This window comes from Microtus oregoni, unplaced genomic scaffold, assembly GCF_018167655.1.
Source record: "Microtus oregoni isolate MIOR12 unplaced genomic scaffold, Mior012 000001F_ref0000356, whole genome shotgun sequence".
Taxonomy (NCBI): Eukaryota; Metazoa; Chordata; class Mammalia; order Rodentia; family Cricetidae; genus Microtus; species Microtus oregoni.
Genome location: NW_024543060.1, coordinates 58,217,771 through 58,232,552, shown reverse-complemented (window position 1 = coordinate 58,232,552; position 14,782 = coordinate 58,217,771). Strand labels below are relative to the sequence as shown.

At 45.8% G+C, this 14,782-nt stretch overlaps 1 protein-coding gene across 1 annotated transcript in view; it reads right to left on the bottom strand.

The window, feature by feature from the left end:
• Positions 1 to 8,764: 8,764 nt before the first annotated feature.
• CUNH12orf56 (chromosome unknown C12orf56 homolog) overlaps positions 8,765 to 14,782 on the bottom strand; it is a 53,679-nt gene continuing 47,661 nt past the window's right edge. Inside the window, exons 10-13 of the mRNA XM_041675791.1 lie at positions 14,649 to 14,723; positions 14,320 to 14,394; positions 11,041 to 11,219; positions 8,765 to 8,891 (exon numbers count right to left, since the gene is read on the bottom strand). Of these exons, the coding sequence (XP_041531725.1) occupies positions 8,765 to 8,891; positions 11,041 to 11,219; positions 14,320 to 14,394; positions 14,649 to 14,723 (456 nt within the window). The remainder of the gene's footprint in view (positions 8,892 to 11,040; positions 11,220 to 14,319; positions 14,395 to 14,648; positions 14,724 to 14,782) is intronic.

Genomic DNA, 14,782 nt, shown 5'->3' with positions numbered 1-14,782 from the left:
AGCAGAATAGTATTCAGCATTTAGAAAGGGAATGCTGCTAGATACTACAGTATGGATTTTGAGATTATTATGCCAAGTAAAATAAACTAGTGTCAAAACAACAAAGACTGCATGATTCCACTTACATAAGCTCATTAGTAACTTTGTCTTGTTGCTAAAACAAAATACTCAACAAGAAACAAGAAAAGGGTCAGCCAGTCTGTGATACACACCTTTAATCCCAGCACTGGGGAGGCAGAAACAGGCAGATCTCTGAGTTCGATGCCAGCCTGGTCTGCCGAGTGAGTCAAGGGACAGCCAGGGCTACGCAGACAAACCCTGTCTCAAAGAAACCTGAATGGGGTAATTTTAGCATATAGTTTGAAAGAATAGGTCGTCATGGAAACAAGCTTCAGTTGCTCATCGTATCACAGCTACCGCCAGGCATCAGTGAGCAGTAAACGCTTATACTCAGTTCACTTTCTCCCGTGAGCACCGGGACCTCCGCCCAGGGAATAGTGGGCTGATCCTCTCACCTCAGTTGGTCCAATCAAGATAATTCTCCATGGGCATTCAAGATCTTATCAAATTGACAACTGAGATCAACCATCACAACTTTACTCAACTCAGTACATCTCCTGACATCATGACCTCCTACTTTCTCCTTGTACCCAAAGTCTCGGGTTTGTCTCCTGATGTATATTGTAATCCAGTTTCAAAAGTCTCATCATCTTGATCAGTAAAGTAACCAAAATGGTCACATTAGACTATGGCGGCCCGGGCAGGAGATTAGTTGCTGTTTGGTCATACAAGATGAAATGTCCTAGAAGACATGTGCACAAGTTAACAATAGCAAAACTCTTCAGCATTTGCCAAGGGTGAATGAACACATTTTATCGTATATGTTTGAGGTATATACATTGTATCGTATATGTTTGAGGCATATACATTATATCGTATATGTTTGAGGTATATACATTGTATTATAAGAAGCGTATAAAATGAATTCCATAGTAAATCAAACTAACCTGCCTAAGATGATGATGGTTTTTTTATGATTTAAAAATTGCTCTGCTGTGGGACAATGGCCTGTACCTTGTCAATTGTATTTTAATAAAACACTGATTGGCCAGTAGCCAGGCAGAAAGTATAGGTGGGGAGACCAGGCAGAAAGTAGAGGCAGGGCAATGAGAACAGGAGAATTCTGGGAAAAGGAAAGACTCAGTCTGCAGTCATCTTCCAGACGCAGAGGATGCAAGATGTGACGCCTCTCCAAAAAACATACCAAGCCACGTGGCTAACACAGACAAGAATAATGGGTTAATGTAAGATGTAAGAATTAATTAATAAGAAGCCTGAGCTACTAGGCCAACCAGTTTATAATTAATGTAGGCCTCTGTATGTTTATTCAGGACGAAAACGATGTGGGACCTGGTGGGGCTGAAACCTCAGTCAACATTGCTCTATTGTTAGACCATAGTTTTGCCCTGATTTCTTTTTCTTCCTAACCCACCTGCGCCCTCTGCTGGCTGTAGCTGCTAATGGAAGCCAACTGCCATGTTCCTTTTGTAAGTCCCAAGACCTTAGACACAAATACTCCTTGATGGAATCACCTTTCAGACCATAAAACTCAGCAGGTAGACAGCACCGCCTGCCAAAACAAGAACAAAAACCTAATCCATCAAAGTCCATAGTTCTGGGAAAGTCCCTAAATATATTAACCTTGCTTTTTGGCTTCTGAAGTTCCACTCTGGCTAACTGCTCTTGCTAACTGAAGTGTGACAATCCAGAATACAGTTTTTATACTTAAAGCTCGCCCTGAGAAAGACTCAGGGCTGCACTGGGATCTGAAACACCAGGCTGCAGTTGGGTAATAAAGACTTTCTATTGACTTAAACCTGTGTCCGAGCAGTCTTTTCTGGCAGATACCCTGTAACAATACCTGACGTGGAAGTCCTTCTGTATATGTGTTGCTTTTATTGGTTAATGAATAAAGAAACTGCTTTGAGCCTATAGCAGGGCAGAACAAAGCTAGGCGAGGAAACCTAAACTGAATGCTGGGATAAAAAAGATGGAGTCAGAAGTCATGTAGCCCCTCTGCCCCAAGACAAACACCAGCGGGAACCTTGCCAGTAAGCCACAGCCATGTGGCAAGACACAGATTAAGAGAAATGGGTTAAATTAGATGTAAGAGTTAGCCCATAAGAAGCTAGAGCTAATAGGCCAAGCAGTGATTTAATTAATACAGTTTCTGTGTGGTTAGTTTGGGGCTGAGCAGCCAGGAACAAACAAGCTCTCTCCCACTACAAATAACAGTATCATTCCCAAGTGTGTTTGCATGTCAGCACTATGGAGGGCAGTGGGATTCCCTGCAGAAACATAAGCAGTGGTAGATAGTGCAGCCCATCAAAACCCATTAAGCAGTACTCAAATGTTACTGTTCTTAAGGTTGTTTTCAGGACCGGGGATCAAACCCAAGGTCTTGGGCTTGCTAGGCTAGTAGTCAACCACTGAGCTATGTTCCCAGCCCTTGAGGTAGGTTTGATAGCAATACCATATCACTTGCTTTACACCACCCTCTTCCGCTGCTCTCCTTGCTAGCAATAATGACCGTATCTGCAGTCACTGCTACCACCAAGGTTAATCTGCCCTCATCACCCCAGAAGTAGAAAGAATGGAGGCAGGGGGTGGTGGGTAGAGGAAGCCAAGAGGCCCTCTGCCTTTTCCAGAATCTTGGGCAGTCATTTGGCAAGCCATGCCTTCTTTTCTCTTAATCACCCATTGTCCCCTGACCTTTCTATCATTAAACACAATTTCCTATAAGCAACAAGAGAGGAAAGGGATACCAGAGGTGGGAAAGGGGAAGGAAAATCTTTCAATGTAAAGTTTCCTCACATCAAGAAGTTCCCAGACCTATGGCAAATAAACACCCAAATGTTGGGAACTGCAGGCCCTTAGACCTTAAATTTTCTGTGACTCCTTGCCTTCCAGGGTAAACAGTTTGTTTTCCTGTGTTTACAGCTGCTCTGAGCATGGGGACCATCATGAGTTCCTGATGGCAGAGAGTGGTTTTTGTTGGACTTGCAGCTGAAAAGTCCAAAAGCTAGGGAGTGGCCATTAGTCAAAGAGAATCCTATATAAGCTGCCTGAAACACAATAAAAGGGGCATTCTTGTTTCAAGGAAGACCCCTGTCTCTGCCTCTGTGTGTGTGTGTGTGTGTGTTTCAATCTCCAGCCCCTTGCCTGACTCGTGAACCATCCCTGTTCAGGCGGTACAGTACAGATGGACTGTACACCTAACAACACCTGTTCCCAGCTTTGTAACACTGTCCCACAAGTGCCTTCTAGAAGCTGGAATGTGAAGCTTCTAGAGAAGAGGCAATTTAGTTGACCTGGTGGACATTGGCTGCTAATGTGGTCAGTTATCATTCATAATGTGATTTCTGGGGCCCCTCTTTGTTAAGGGGCAGTTATGACACCGATTCCAGTATCTAAACATTTTTAAAATCAAGGGACAATTGATTTTAAAGCTATGTAAAGATGTTATCAAATCTACCCAAACAGTAAAAGGAGATCTTATGATTTTAGTAACTTAGGAAGAATCTGGGGGAGCTTGTGGGAGAGCTTGTGGGGGAGCTTGTGGCCAGCTGAAGCCCTTGGGTTGGTAGGTGTGGTCTGATGGTGGTGAATTGTTTAATTTGGAATTACTAGAACATTGCTAGAAGGTTTACTTCTGAGGAGCAACAGATGAAGTTGTTCATGACTGTTTTGTCTATTGCTATGTAATAAATCACTTATCGGCTTAAAACCACACTTCGTTGTATTTCAGAATTCTATGAATTGGCCAAACAGTCTACAGGTCTCTTTTGAGGCCGTCACAAGTGTGGCAGCTGATACAGTATCCTTGCTGGTCTCTGCCCATGGTGCCATCTCCCATCTTTCTGGCATGGTGACTCATACTCTAAAAGGCAGAGGCAGCAGCTGAGAGACTTTAAAAACTAGACTGGGGAGGGGGGCTGGAGAGATGGCTCAGGGGTTAGGAGCACCAGCTGGTCTCACAGAGGACCCAAATTCAATCCTCAGCACCCACATGGTGGCTCACAATCACCTGCACCTCCAGGGGCACCCAGCAGGTCCTTCTGTGCTCCTCAAGTACTGTACTTGTATGCACAGACATAAACAGAGAGGCACATTAAAAAACAAAACAAACAAACCCCCTAGGCTCTGCAGTCATGAACATCACTTCTCCAAGTAATTAGTCAAAATATCACAGATCCATTCTCCCAAAATATATAGAGTCCAACTCTTTTTTTCCCCGGTGTTTGTGTGCCTGTGTGTGTATATGTGTGTGGTGTGTTGTGTAGTGTGCACACATATATACAGGCACACTCACTCATGAGCATGAATGGAGACAAAAGGAGGATGTCAGGTATTCTGCTCCATTACCCTTGACCTTATTCCCTTGAGACAGGATCTCTCACTGAACCTGGGGATAGACTGGCAGCCAGGAAGCCCCAGAAATCCTCCATCGCCCATATAAAAAAAGCCAGCATGGTGGTGCATATGTCTGTAACCTGTCTTTTTATATGGGTGATGGAGATTTGAACTCAGGTCCTCATGCTTGTGCACCAAACACTTAACCCACCGAGCCATCTCCCCACCCCAAGCTCCAACTCTTGGAGCAGGGAGCAGCGAGTAACGGTAGAGACTGGTGACATTATTTAGTCACTGATGAAGAACATATATTACACTGATCTTAGAAACCAACTATAATGAAGTGTTTGGTAATTATAATTAGTGTTTTCTTATTTCATTCATTCTACGCACGGAAGGCACGGCAAGTCAGGCAATGTTGTAGGCACTGGGAATGTATGAAAGAGTGGGGGAGAGTCTGACCCTCGTGGAGTTTAAATTCTTATATTGTAAAGAACAGACAAAGTGATAAACTATGTTGAAATGCAATGTAGTGGGTGGGAGGCACTTTAGAGTGAGCAAAGTCCTCTTTGAAGTGGCATTTGAAGGCCAAGGGACAAGTTTGTTAGCACAGATTCCCAGGGTTGGAAAGAGTTTGGGGTGTTCATCTGAAGGACCAGGAAAGAAGGGAACAGGGAGGGAGAATGATATGGATTGTCAGAGGCAGTCAGCTGACCAGGCTTCCAAAGGCAGTGAAGGCCATGCAGGGACTTTGATTTATTCTTGAGCAGTAGAAACTAACATATGGGTTTTTAACCAGAAATTTTACTGATTCCTTGCTGGTCAGTTGACTCCACTTCCACTCCAGAGAGAAGATTCCAGGGCTTAAGAATGTAAACTGAATGGGGCTGGAGAGATGGCTCAGTGGTTAAGAGCACTGATTGCTCTTCCAGAGGTCCTGAGTTCAATTCCCAGGATCCACAGGGCATCTCACAACTGTGTGTAACTCCAAGATCTGACACCCTCACACAGACATGCATGCAAGCAAAACACCAATGTGCATGAAATAAAAATAAATTATATATACTAAAGAAATGAATGTAAACTGCTACAAATGAGAGTGGTGACCCCAGCTGAGAAGTTAGCAGGTCAGGAATGTGTTCTGAAGGAACTATTCTAACTGCTGCTGCGGCTGGATCGCATTAAGGAAAACATCTGTCAGGAACTTCTGAAGAGTGATGTGAGGTGAATGGGAGAAGGGGAAATACTGGGAGAAGAAAGATTTTTATTTTGGGATAAAGTGTGCTATGCCTGCTCAACAGTTTGTAATTGAGCTTCATGACTTGATTCACAGTTTATCCAAACCTGTGTGAGAATAAGCTGTTACAAGTGCTATACAACCTGGAAAATTAGAAAAAATTATATACATTTAAACACAAAGACCCTAAGCAAGTTAGCATTTCCATTAATATAATAACCTCCATCTTTTAGGGTTTTCTACTTCTATATGGGATTGAAGCTCTCAACAATTTTGGACCTCCAAATGGCAAGGCCATGTGTTTCAGTTTCATATAAACTAACCAGAGAAATGGATACTTGAATGAACATTCATACTTACAGAGACTCTTTAAAGGGTTTCATATTGTCTTAGAATTGATTATAGAGAGTCTCTGAACGAGTTTAACCTACCAAGACCTTTCATCGGGTGAGTAGGTAGACAGTTCTGTTCAGAGCAGCTGGACTCCAGCACAAGTTATGCGACCCTGATTTTTAGCCAAGGACTCAAGCCGCCTTCGCCACAAGGAACGAACACTTCCGATCCAACACACATACAGAAACACAGGAGTGCACGGTTTGATTGGATGGGGAAACACACTGCATCATTACAGAGTGTTAACTCTCATACACAGAGACGTGCCAGGGATGGCCCAGTGGTTAAAAGCTCTTGCTGTTCTTCCAGAGAACCAGGGTTCAGTGTCCAGCACTCACACCAGGCAGCTCACAACTCTGTGACCCCAGCCCAAGCGATCCAATGCTACCCTCTCTGGTCTCTACAGACCCACACATAAAAACAAACAGTGTGTGTTCAGAGGCAGGTGTGGCTCCACACTCGCCGTGCCAGCTCATCCGTGGCCACAGAGAGCGCTCAAGGCCTGCCTGGCTATGTGGGACCCTGTTTGAGTAAACTAACAGAAGTGTTGTTTACAGGCAACATTAGCGAGCAGCTGGAGACCATCCAGCCTCATCCTGCTGCACAGCAGAGGAACAGAAGGAGCCAGACAAGGCCGAGGAAGAGGACCTGCAGGCTGAAGTTAAATAGCTGGTTATGGGGTCAGAACTAGGAATGCGCTTTGCTGGTGTTCGGGTGTCTGCACTGGCCTGCCCTTGAGGTCCTGACAGGATTCACCCTCAGGTGCAGGCACTAAAAGCACTTCCGGTGCACGTTCGCTATCTTCCCTTTTTCTAAAAGGTGAACCTTGCCCGCCTCCCATCAATTTCTCTCTCTCTCTCTCTTCTCTTCTGCTGCTCCTGGCCCCAGAGGCTGATACCCCCCATCCCTACCCATTTTTCTTTTCTATTTCTCCCAATAAAAACCCCTCCATGTGAGCTCTGTCACATGGCATCTTTCTCTTTTTAAATTACAATAAGATTCCTGATTGAAGGTTTCATTTCTTACTTTTTTTTGCAAAAGTACAATACCAAAGACTTTTAAAAAGTCAATATAAAAAATGAAATCTCACACAAATAAAGCTAACAATTTATTATAAATAATCTGCAAACAAAAATATTTTTATCAATGTGTCAAAACATTATTTTGAACCAAACAGTATACCAGGGTTTCGCAAGTTGAAAACTCAGTACCGCCTTTGTGTGTTTCCGAAAAGTCTTACAATGGTTCTGCCTCTGTGTATTAAATATTGCGCTGGCAATAAAACAAGCACATAAGAGCTTGTAAATGATGGGAACCTGTGATGCTGGCAAATTAAGTCATTACCGGATCTGCAAGGATGACCTGTGGGGAGTGGAGCGAAGTGAGGAGGAGGCTGCCACCGCTGGGAGCAGGGGCACACAGCCTTGTTACCTCCAAGGGACGGAACAAGTAAGAAGGTTCCCTCCTCACCCACCCACAGCCTCTCAGCGGAGCAATTTGGGAAGCTCAAAGTGTCTCTGCGTGCACATTTTTAACACAAAGTCTCGTAATTAGAAGACAATTTTTTTTGTAGTGCTGCGCATTGAACCCAGGGCCTCCCACACATTAGGCAAGTGCCCTTACATTGGCAGAAAGAAGAAGTCTATGTTTACATAGAATGTTTACAAAACCGTAGAAGTATTAAATCTAAGAAATGTCTTAGACCATCAATTAAAAGTCATACAAATGTAATAATATAAAAATGGTCACTGTAAAATAATTTATTTAAATATTGCTGGACAAATTAATGACGAGATCCTAAGTCTCCTCAACAGGGTCCCCAGCTGTGGTTCCACTGCCCACTGCAAGCAGAGCTGCCCAAAGGGCGATTTCTTTGGAGGCAGACTTTCCTCAAGTGGTCACATGCTGAACAGAAAGCCCAGTTCTGGTGTTCCCAGATGTCCAAACACAACAGCACATAGGGAGCATTTGGGACGCAGGTAATGTACGGCCACACAGTGTGGCCGAGGGCTTTCATAAGTGGTTGCGAGAGTTATAAAGTTCAAGAGTAGCCTCTCTTCCACAGGGCCCCACAGGATGGCTCAGACTGCCCCCCGGGCAGGAAGCAGGCTATGCCAAAGCAAGTCGGGCCTGGTTCCCGTTGTCTTTTGTGTGCCTGCGGCTGCTCTCCTGCCCATTGCTGCCTGGATACTTTTGCCACAGAACATTTCCAGGTGGAGGAGAAGGCGCTGTGCCATTGCGGGGCACTTCTATTGGGCTCACTGTGTGGTCTGTACTTCCCACAACCATCTTGCTGTGGGTGTTCTGGTGGCTTCTACCAAGCTCCCTTATTGCACCAATGGATCTATTGTGCACACTCAGTCTCTATGTTTCTGTGCCCTGTATTGGGTTCATGTCTGTAAGAAACCTTTCATTATGGAGAAACACACCACTCTACATAAAGATTTAGACGGAGTTGTAGTGCTTTGTTTTTTGTTTCATTTTTCCTGTGCTGGTGCTGAACCCACATCTCCACAGATGCTAGGCGTGGAGGATGCTATCATGGAGCTGTACGATCTCAGCCTAGTCATGGTTGCTTAGAAAGTAAGACCTCCTAGAGAGGGGCTAGTGGACATTTAACTAAAATCTTTACAAGACCCGGGGAGAGCGACATATTGAATAAACCGAAAGGCTGTTTCTCATAAAGATTGACTTCAATGAACACTTTATACTTTATCTCCTCTAAAATTTTGCATATTGTTTCTGTTCAATCAACTGTAGAACTTCACGGCAGAGTTGAGTGGTGGGCTCCGTAATAGGGTACCATCCAGGAAGCCTCTTTTCCAAGGCTGGCACGTGAATGAAGTACCTGCAACCACAGAGAAACAAAACACCTGTGAAAATGAGGATTTTCACATCGGTCCATCCAGTGTGTTCACACTCACTGCACAAGGTTGAGGGTGGGGGTGGGGGGTGGGGAGACTTAGCCATGAGACTCAGCGTGTCAGACTTCCAACCTCCTGACTCAAGACTTAGAAGATCTCCGCTGTGTGTGCACTTCACTGAGCATAGGTACTTTACTTGAGAAAGGAACTCATGATGCATCCGCCATGTAGGCAGTGACCAGGAAAGATAAGACAGGACAGGACTGTCCTCAACAATGTGTGAGCATTCTGATGCTGGATTCCTCAGACAGTGCACAGAAAAGAATAAGGCACGGACGTCAAGCCAAGATAACCCATCGGGACCAATCAAGAGGAAAGAGCAGGGCTTATCTCCCGCATCCTCTATAAGCAGAGGCTTCTACATAAGAATATATAGACAGCCTTCAGCCATCTCCGTGGGTAGCATCAAATGGTCCTCAGCCCCCAGTGAATAACAGAATTGCCAGGGGGAGCTTAAAAAAAACTGTCACTGCCCAGACTATGCCCCAGGTGAACCAAAACAGGAGCACAGCTGGGCTGATGTTATTCATAACTACCCAGATGACTGTAATGCAAGGTAAACGGAAAAACCACTAGATTAAAACAGAAACTACAAAACTGAATGTCCATGAGTAACGTAAGCAGTGGGGTGAGAGGAGTAAGGGGGGATGGGGAGATGGTAGCCAAAGGGCGCACAATCCTCCTGACAGGGCCTGCTGGGAGCTCCAGTCAGCTATTGCTATCCAGGAGTATGACACCGTATTTGCCAGTTGTTCTGGTAGTTTCTCAAGTTTATAACTACAGCTTTTATAGTTAGGCTGGGCATGATGACACATGCCTATGATTACAGCCCTCACGTTAGAGCAAGAGGCTTGCCATGAGTTCAAAGCCAACTTAAGCTACATAGTGAGTTCCAGACTGGCCTGGGCTACACCACGAGACCGTGTCTCCAAATGGGAAAAACAAGTTGGGGTGGGGAGTTTTTATTCATGCTACAACACGAACAAACCTTGGAAACATGATGGATGAAAGATCTGAGACCAAAGGTTGTCAGGAAGAGCGTGTAGGTGAGTGGTTGCCAGCAGCGGGGGAAGGGGAAGGGATGTATCTGCTTAACGGGTACTTTCAGATAATGACAACGTTCAGTGATGATGGTTGCAAAATACTGTGAAACGTACTCAAAGCGGCCAAATTATATGCTCGAAAGGGGTAAATTTCACGCTATGTCAGTTTTTCCTAATGAGAAGGAAAGAGAAGTTAGGAACCAGGAGAGGGAGGGTGCTGGGGCCGACTTGTGGGATCAGCTTGGAGCCAAATAAATCCTTTTATGGTATCCAGAGTGGACCTTCTGGTGTAATGCCACATGCAGGGAACACAGAGTCTACACAGAGGGCTGACTTTACCCCTTTTGAGGTCAATATAAAGCCATAATGTAAGCCTCCACATCTTTTGATGTCTCCCTCTGAACCGAGGGTGGAGCCACGCTGGCTGCACCCTTCTCATTTATGGGAAAAACTACCTTAGTTTTCTTGAATACATGTTCGACCAGGGGTAGTGTCAAGTGCCCCTGGCCTTGCTAGCCGTGGTGTAGAAGTGGAAACCCCGAGGGACAGCAGAGCAGGCTGCTGGACTGACAGAACCAAACCTGCTACTTCTGCTTACTGTTGTGTTACTGGGGATAATAAAGAGTAAATGGAACAAATCAACAACAGACTCCCCAGTGTTTGTTTACTGTCCCCCTTTACTGACTGGTCACCCCCAACGTGCGTGCAGCAGCTGACTTCAACTTCCGGTTCACAGTTTATCATCCCCTTTCTCTAGGGTTTGTTACCCCAAAACAAGTTATGCTTCTGTGCAATGCAGGCCGCACACAGCAAGGCAACGAGTGGCAAGTAGTTTCTGGGCTGGGGACACTCCTCAGATGGCATTCTGAGACCTGTACACAATGTCACCTTACCTGTGGCCAAATAAAGGACTGCTGAAAACAGAAGTGGAATTTTCCATCACCGTTTACCTAACGATCAGGTCCTGTCGTAAGCGTCCGTGAAAAGGCGCCATGAGCATTTTGGTTTGGCCGTGCTTTTTTTTCCTCACCTGAACTCTTCGCTGTGGTCATTCCTGATGTACTCGGCGAGAGTCTTGCTGTACTGCAGGCAGCTCTTGAGGATGTAAAATTGCTGGTACAACAGAACCGCTTGGCAGGGACTCAGCAGCTGGAGCGAGGCTGAAAGCCCGCTCACCACCCGCTTCACAATACTGGCCACAAACGCCATCTAGATGAGGAGAAGGCAGTTAGACGTGGGCAGGGGGCCACCCACACGCGTCCCACTTCAGCTGTTAGCCTCATCGACAGGTCTAGGCTGATGCCCTTGCCATCCTTCCTCCCAGGCTTCTGGGCTAGTTCCCACTGGCATGCTCTCAGTACCAGATCACGGACCCACCAGTGACTACACTTTTAATTTCTTTAGCATTTTTATATTTTTGTTTTAATTTTTAAATTACATTTTTTACTTATTTAGGGGTGGCATGCTATGCATGCTTGCCAAGGTGTGCATGCAGAAGCTGGCTGACAGCTTGCTTAAGTCGATTCTCTCCTACGTATGAGTCCCGGGGATTCAACTCAGGTTGGCAGCAAGTGCTTCTTACCCGCTGAGCCACCTCCTCAATTCACGGCACCTTGGTTTTACTAGGTAAGATAATCAGGGCTGGCTGAACAAATAGGTACATCCGCTGACCCCACCCCCTCAGGAGGTACATCTGATGACCCCACCCCCTCAGGAGTTTCCTGTTCAGAGCTGGCTTAATACCTTTCACGTGTCCGTGTCCCCTTGCCTCAGGGCACCCTACGTCCTGCCGGGCTTCACAGTCACACACTGGCCTAGTACTTGACTTGGTTCCTTGAAGACTGAGTGAGAGGCTTCGCCATTGTTTGAGACCCTTAGGACCTCAGTCAGATATAGATCCTACGACCACTGCCTAAGATAAGTACGGGTCTTTCATATTGCACATAGAAATATGAAGAAGTAAACACTATGGTGCTCCTTGAGTAGATCTGAGCCCGGCCGAGCTCTGTGCACTGCTGAAGGAGCCAACACCGTGTCTTCATCACTTTGGCCAGTAGGCTATTCTATTGATACTGTACACTGCGGCCCTGGCCAGCTTTGCATAAACGTGCCGTAGGGATCCGACAAGAGAATACGGGTTCTTCAGGACCGGCTCTGAAAAGTAGTTCACAGCTGGGAATGGGTCAGCAGGCATACGCTCATGTGTGGAAAGAGAACACATTCTTCATGACTAGTACTCCTCTCGCTACCTTACCTGCGTATGTGTGCGTGTGTGTGTATGTGATTTGTATGTGCCCGTGCACACATGTGCATGTGGGTGTGCAGGCCACTACACATGTGTGGAACTCAGGAGACGACTCATGGAACTTGTTCTCTTCTCTACCACACTGGGATCAGGGCACACACTCAGTTTCTTAGGCTTGTCAACAATCACCCCTACCCACTGAGCCGTCTCACCAGCCCCAAGCGCTGCTTTTTGAAGAGATTTCCAGTAAACCATACGTTGGTTGGCTGAACGCATGAATGAGTAGAGGGAAACCGAGCTTGGGGAAGTGGGGAGAGACGGAGGATGGAGGCTGTACAAAAATTAGCTCATGCGATATTTTGTAGAGCATGTGGCACTCTAGACATATCGCTGTCCTCTGTCCTCGTGTCCCGTGGAGAAAGCCATTGTCGCAGTCATGACAGACTACATCTATAACAAACCTCAAATTACCAGGGCTCGGTACAGAACAGAAAAGCTCTGTTGCTTGTTCACACCACACAGCCCTTACAGGTCAGTAGGGTGCCCTGTTCACCGTCACTGGGGAGCACCAGTGGAGGACTAGCCAGCATTCCAGAAGTAAAAGTGACCCAGGGAAGCAGGCTGGACAAGCTATACAACTTCTGCCCAGAAGTGACTCAGGCCAAAGTAATCGAGTGGAGAGTGACGCCCACTCCTACCTTGTGCCTAGTGGAAAGTGTGCCGGAAGACAAAGCCACCGACAGCTACCGTAGGACAGAACCAGGCGACAACAGAGACCAATGCAATCTGCAACAGTGACAAGCTCAAGGGGTGGAGACTCAGGCTACGGTGTCTACTGTGACTGTATCTGGAATCTGACCCAGTTAGAAGGTTGGAGACCTGCCTTCCCGCTCCAGGAATTGGCGCTGAGGACTCACAGATGAGTGGGGGTTAACCAGGTGGGAAAGGAGAGGGAGAGGATTTCAGACCCAGACGCTACAGCTCATGTTTCCATGTGTTAGAAAATTCGTTCCTTTAAGCTGCGAGCAGGTGAGGCTATACAAGATTGTCAGATCACGGGCTCTTGCCCTCGAGAATGGAATGACGCAACTGTGCACATGGACAGCCAGTGAGAGAACGTGTTGTTTCAAGAGGTTGCTATAAAAGTGACTTCAGCAAAACCAAAAACCAACCAGACAGAGGCAGGAGGATGGTGACTGGAGGCCAGCCTCAGCAGCATAGCAAGACACCTTCTCAAAAATACCCAAATGACTTTGCCTCACACCCCACTGTGCTCTCTGGCCCTTCGGCTTTCAGACATGGAGAGACACAGCAAGATCCTCTCGAGATATAGTTCTTCCATCTTGAACCAGCCAGCCTCCAAAACCATGAGCCAAATGAACCTCTGCCCTTGATAAATTACCCACTCCGCTACAACAAAGACCAACACAGAGGGAGGAGGAGGGCTGGCCCTTGAGTTGGAGATGCCGTGGCAGGATGAAGGCAGGACCAGCTGAAGCAGCAAAGCTCTAAGATGCCCACCCTGCAGGCCTGGGAAGGAGGTTGGCAAAGGGAAAAGCTGCTGAGAGATCATCTAGCTAACAGAAAGGCAGGGCAATCACATTTTTTTGTGCTAAATAGCTCCCTCTGGCTGCAACCTAGTAAAATAACAGACATGGACCATTTGGACATGAATGGAATCTTAAAGGAGATCCGAGTTGGGACCAGGATGGAGGCTGCAGGGATAGAGAGCACAGCCAATCCCAAGAGTTCTGTTTGTGTTTCTACTTATGGCAAATGTCAATCTTGTCACTTAAATTCTAACACTTCATTTATTATACATACCTTCAAAGTTTTGGGTTTTTTGTTTTAATAAAAATAAAGCTAATCTTTAGCCATAATTTAATACCTCTAATATATTTAATTCAAACATAAAAACATTTCCTTTTCATTAAATAATAAAATCAACAAGTTTATCTTTTGCTTCTGCTCTGTAGACTCAAGTAAATCACAGGACAATGTCTGTGTTTAATTAATGAAGCACAAAGCATCCAGTAAGTTGGGCCTTTTCTGCTCAATACTCACTGTGGGAGGACAGCTCTGTAGAAAAGACATCATCCAGGTAATAGCAAACTTTGTGGATCCCAATCCAAGATTTCCCTAGAGACTCAAGGAAACAAGTTACAGACATGACGTCTAAATCACAGCTAAAGGATTCTCCCTCCCAAATGTGTTTGTACCCGAATCAATCAAATCTTTCAAATCAGTTACTGTGAAATCACCTAGAATAGCACTGAAGAGCGAAGGCAGCATCACTGAGGCCAACCAGTTTTAGAGACCATCCCCCCAAATGTTACACTGTTAAATGTTATAACATAATCAAGTTAGAATTAAAATTAGAATACACGCTGTACCTGCTGAAAGACAAGAAGAATCTCATAGAGCAGGGCTGTAGCCGTATCTGTATACTCCAGGGTGAGCTTCTGTAACTAGAAGTTTCAATAATCATCAGCGCGCTGCCAGAGGCTGAGCCAGTCATCAGTACACT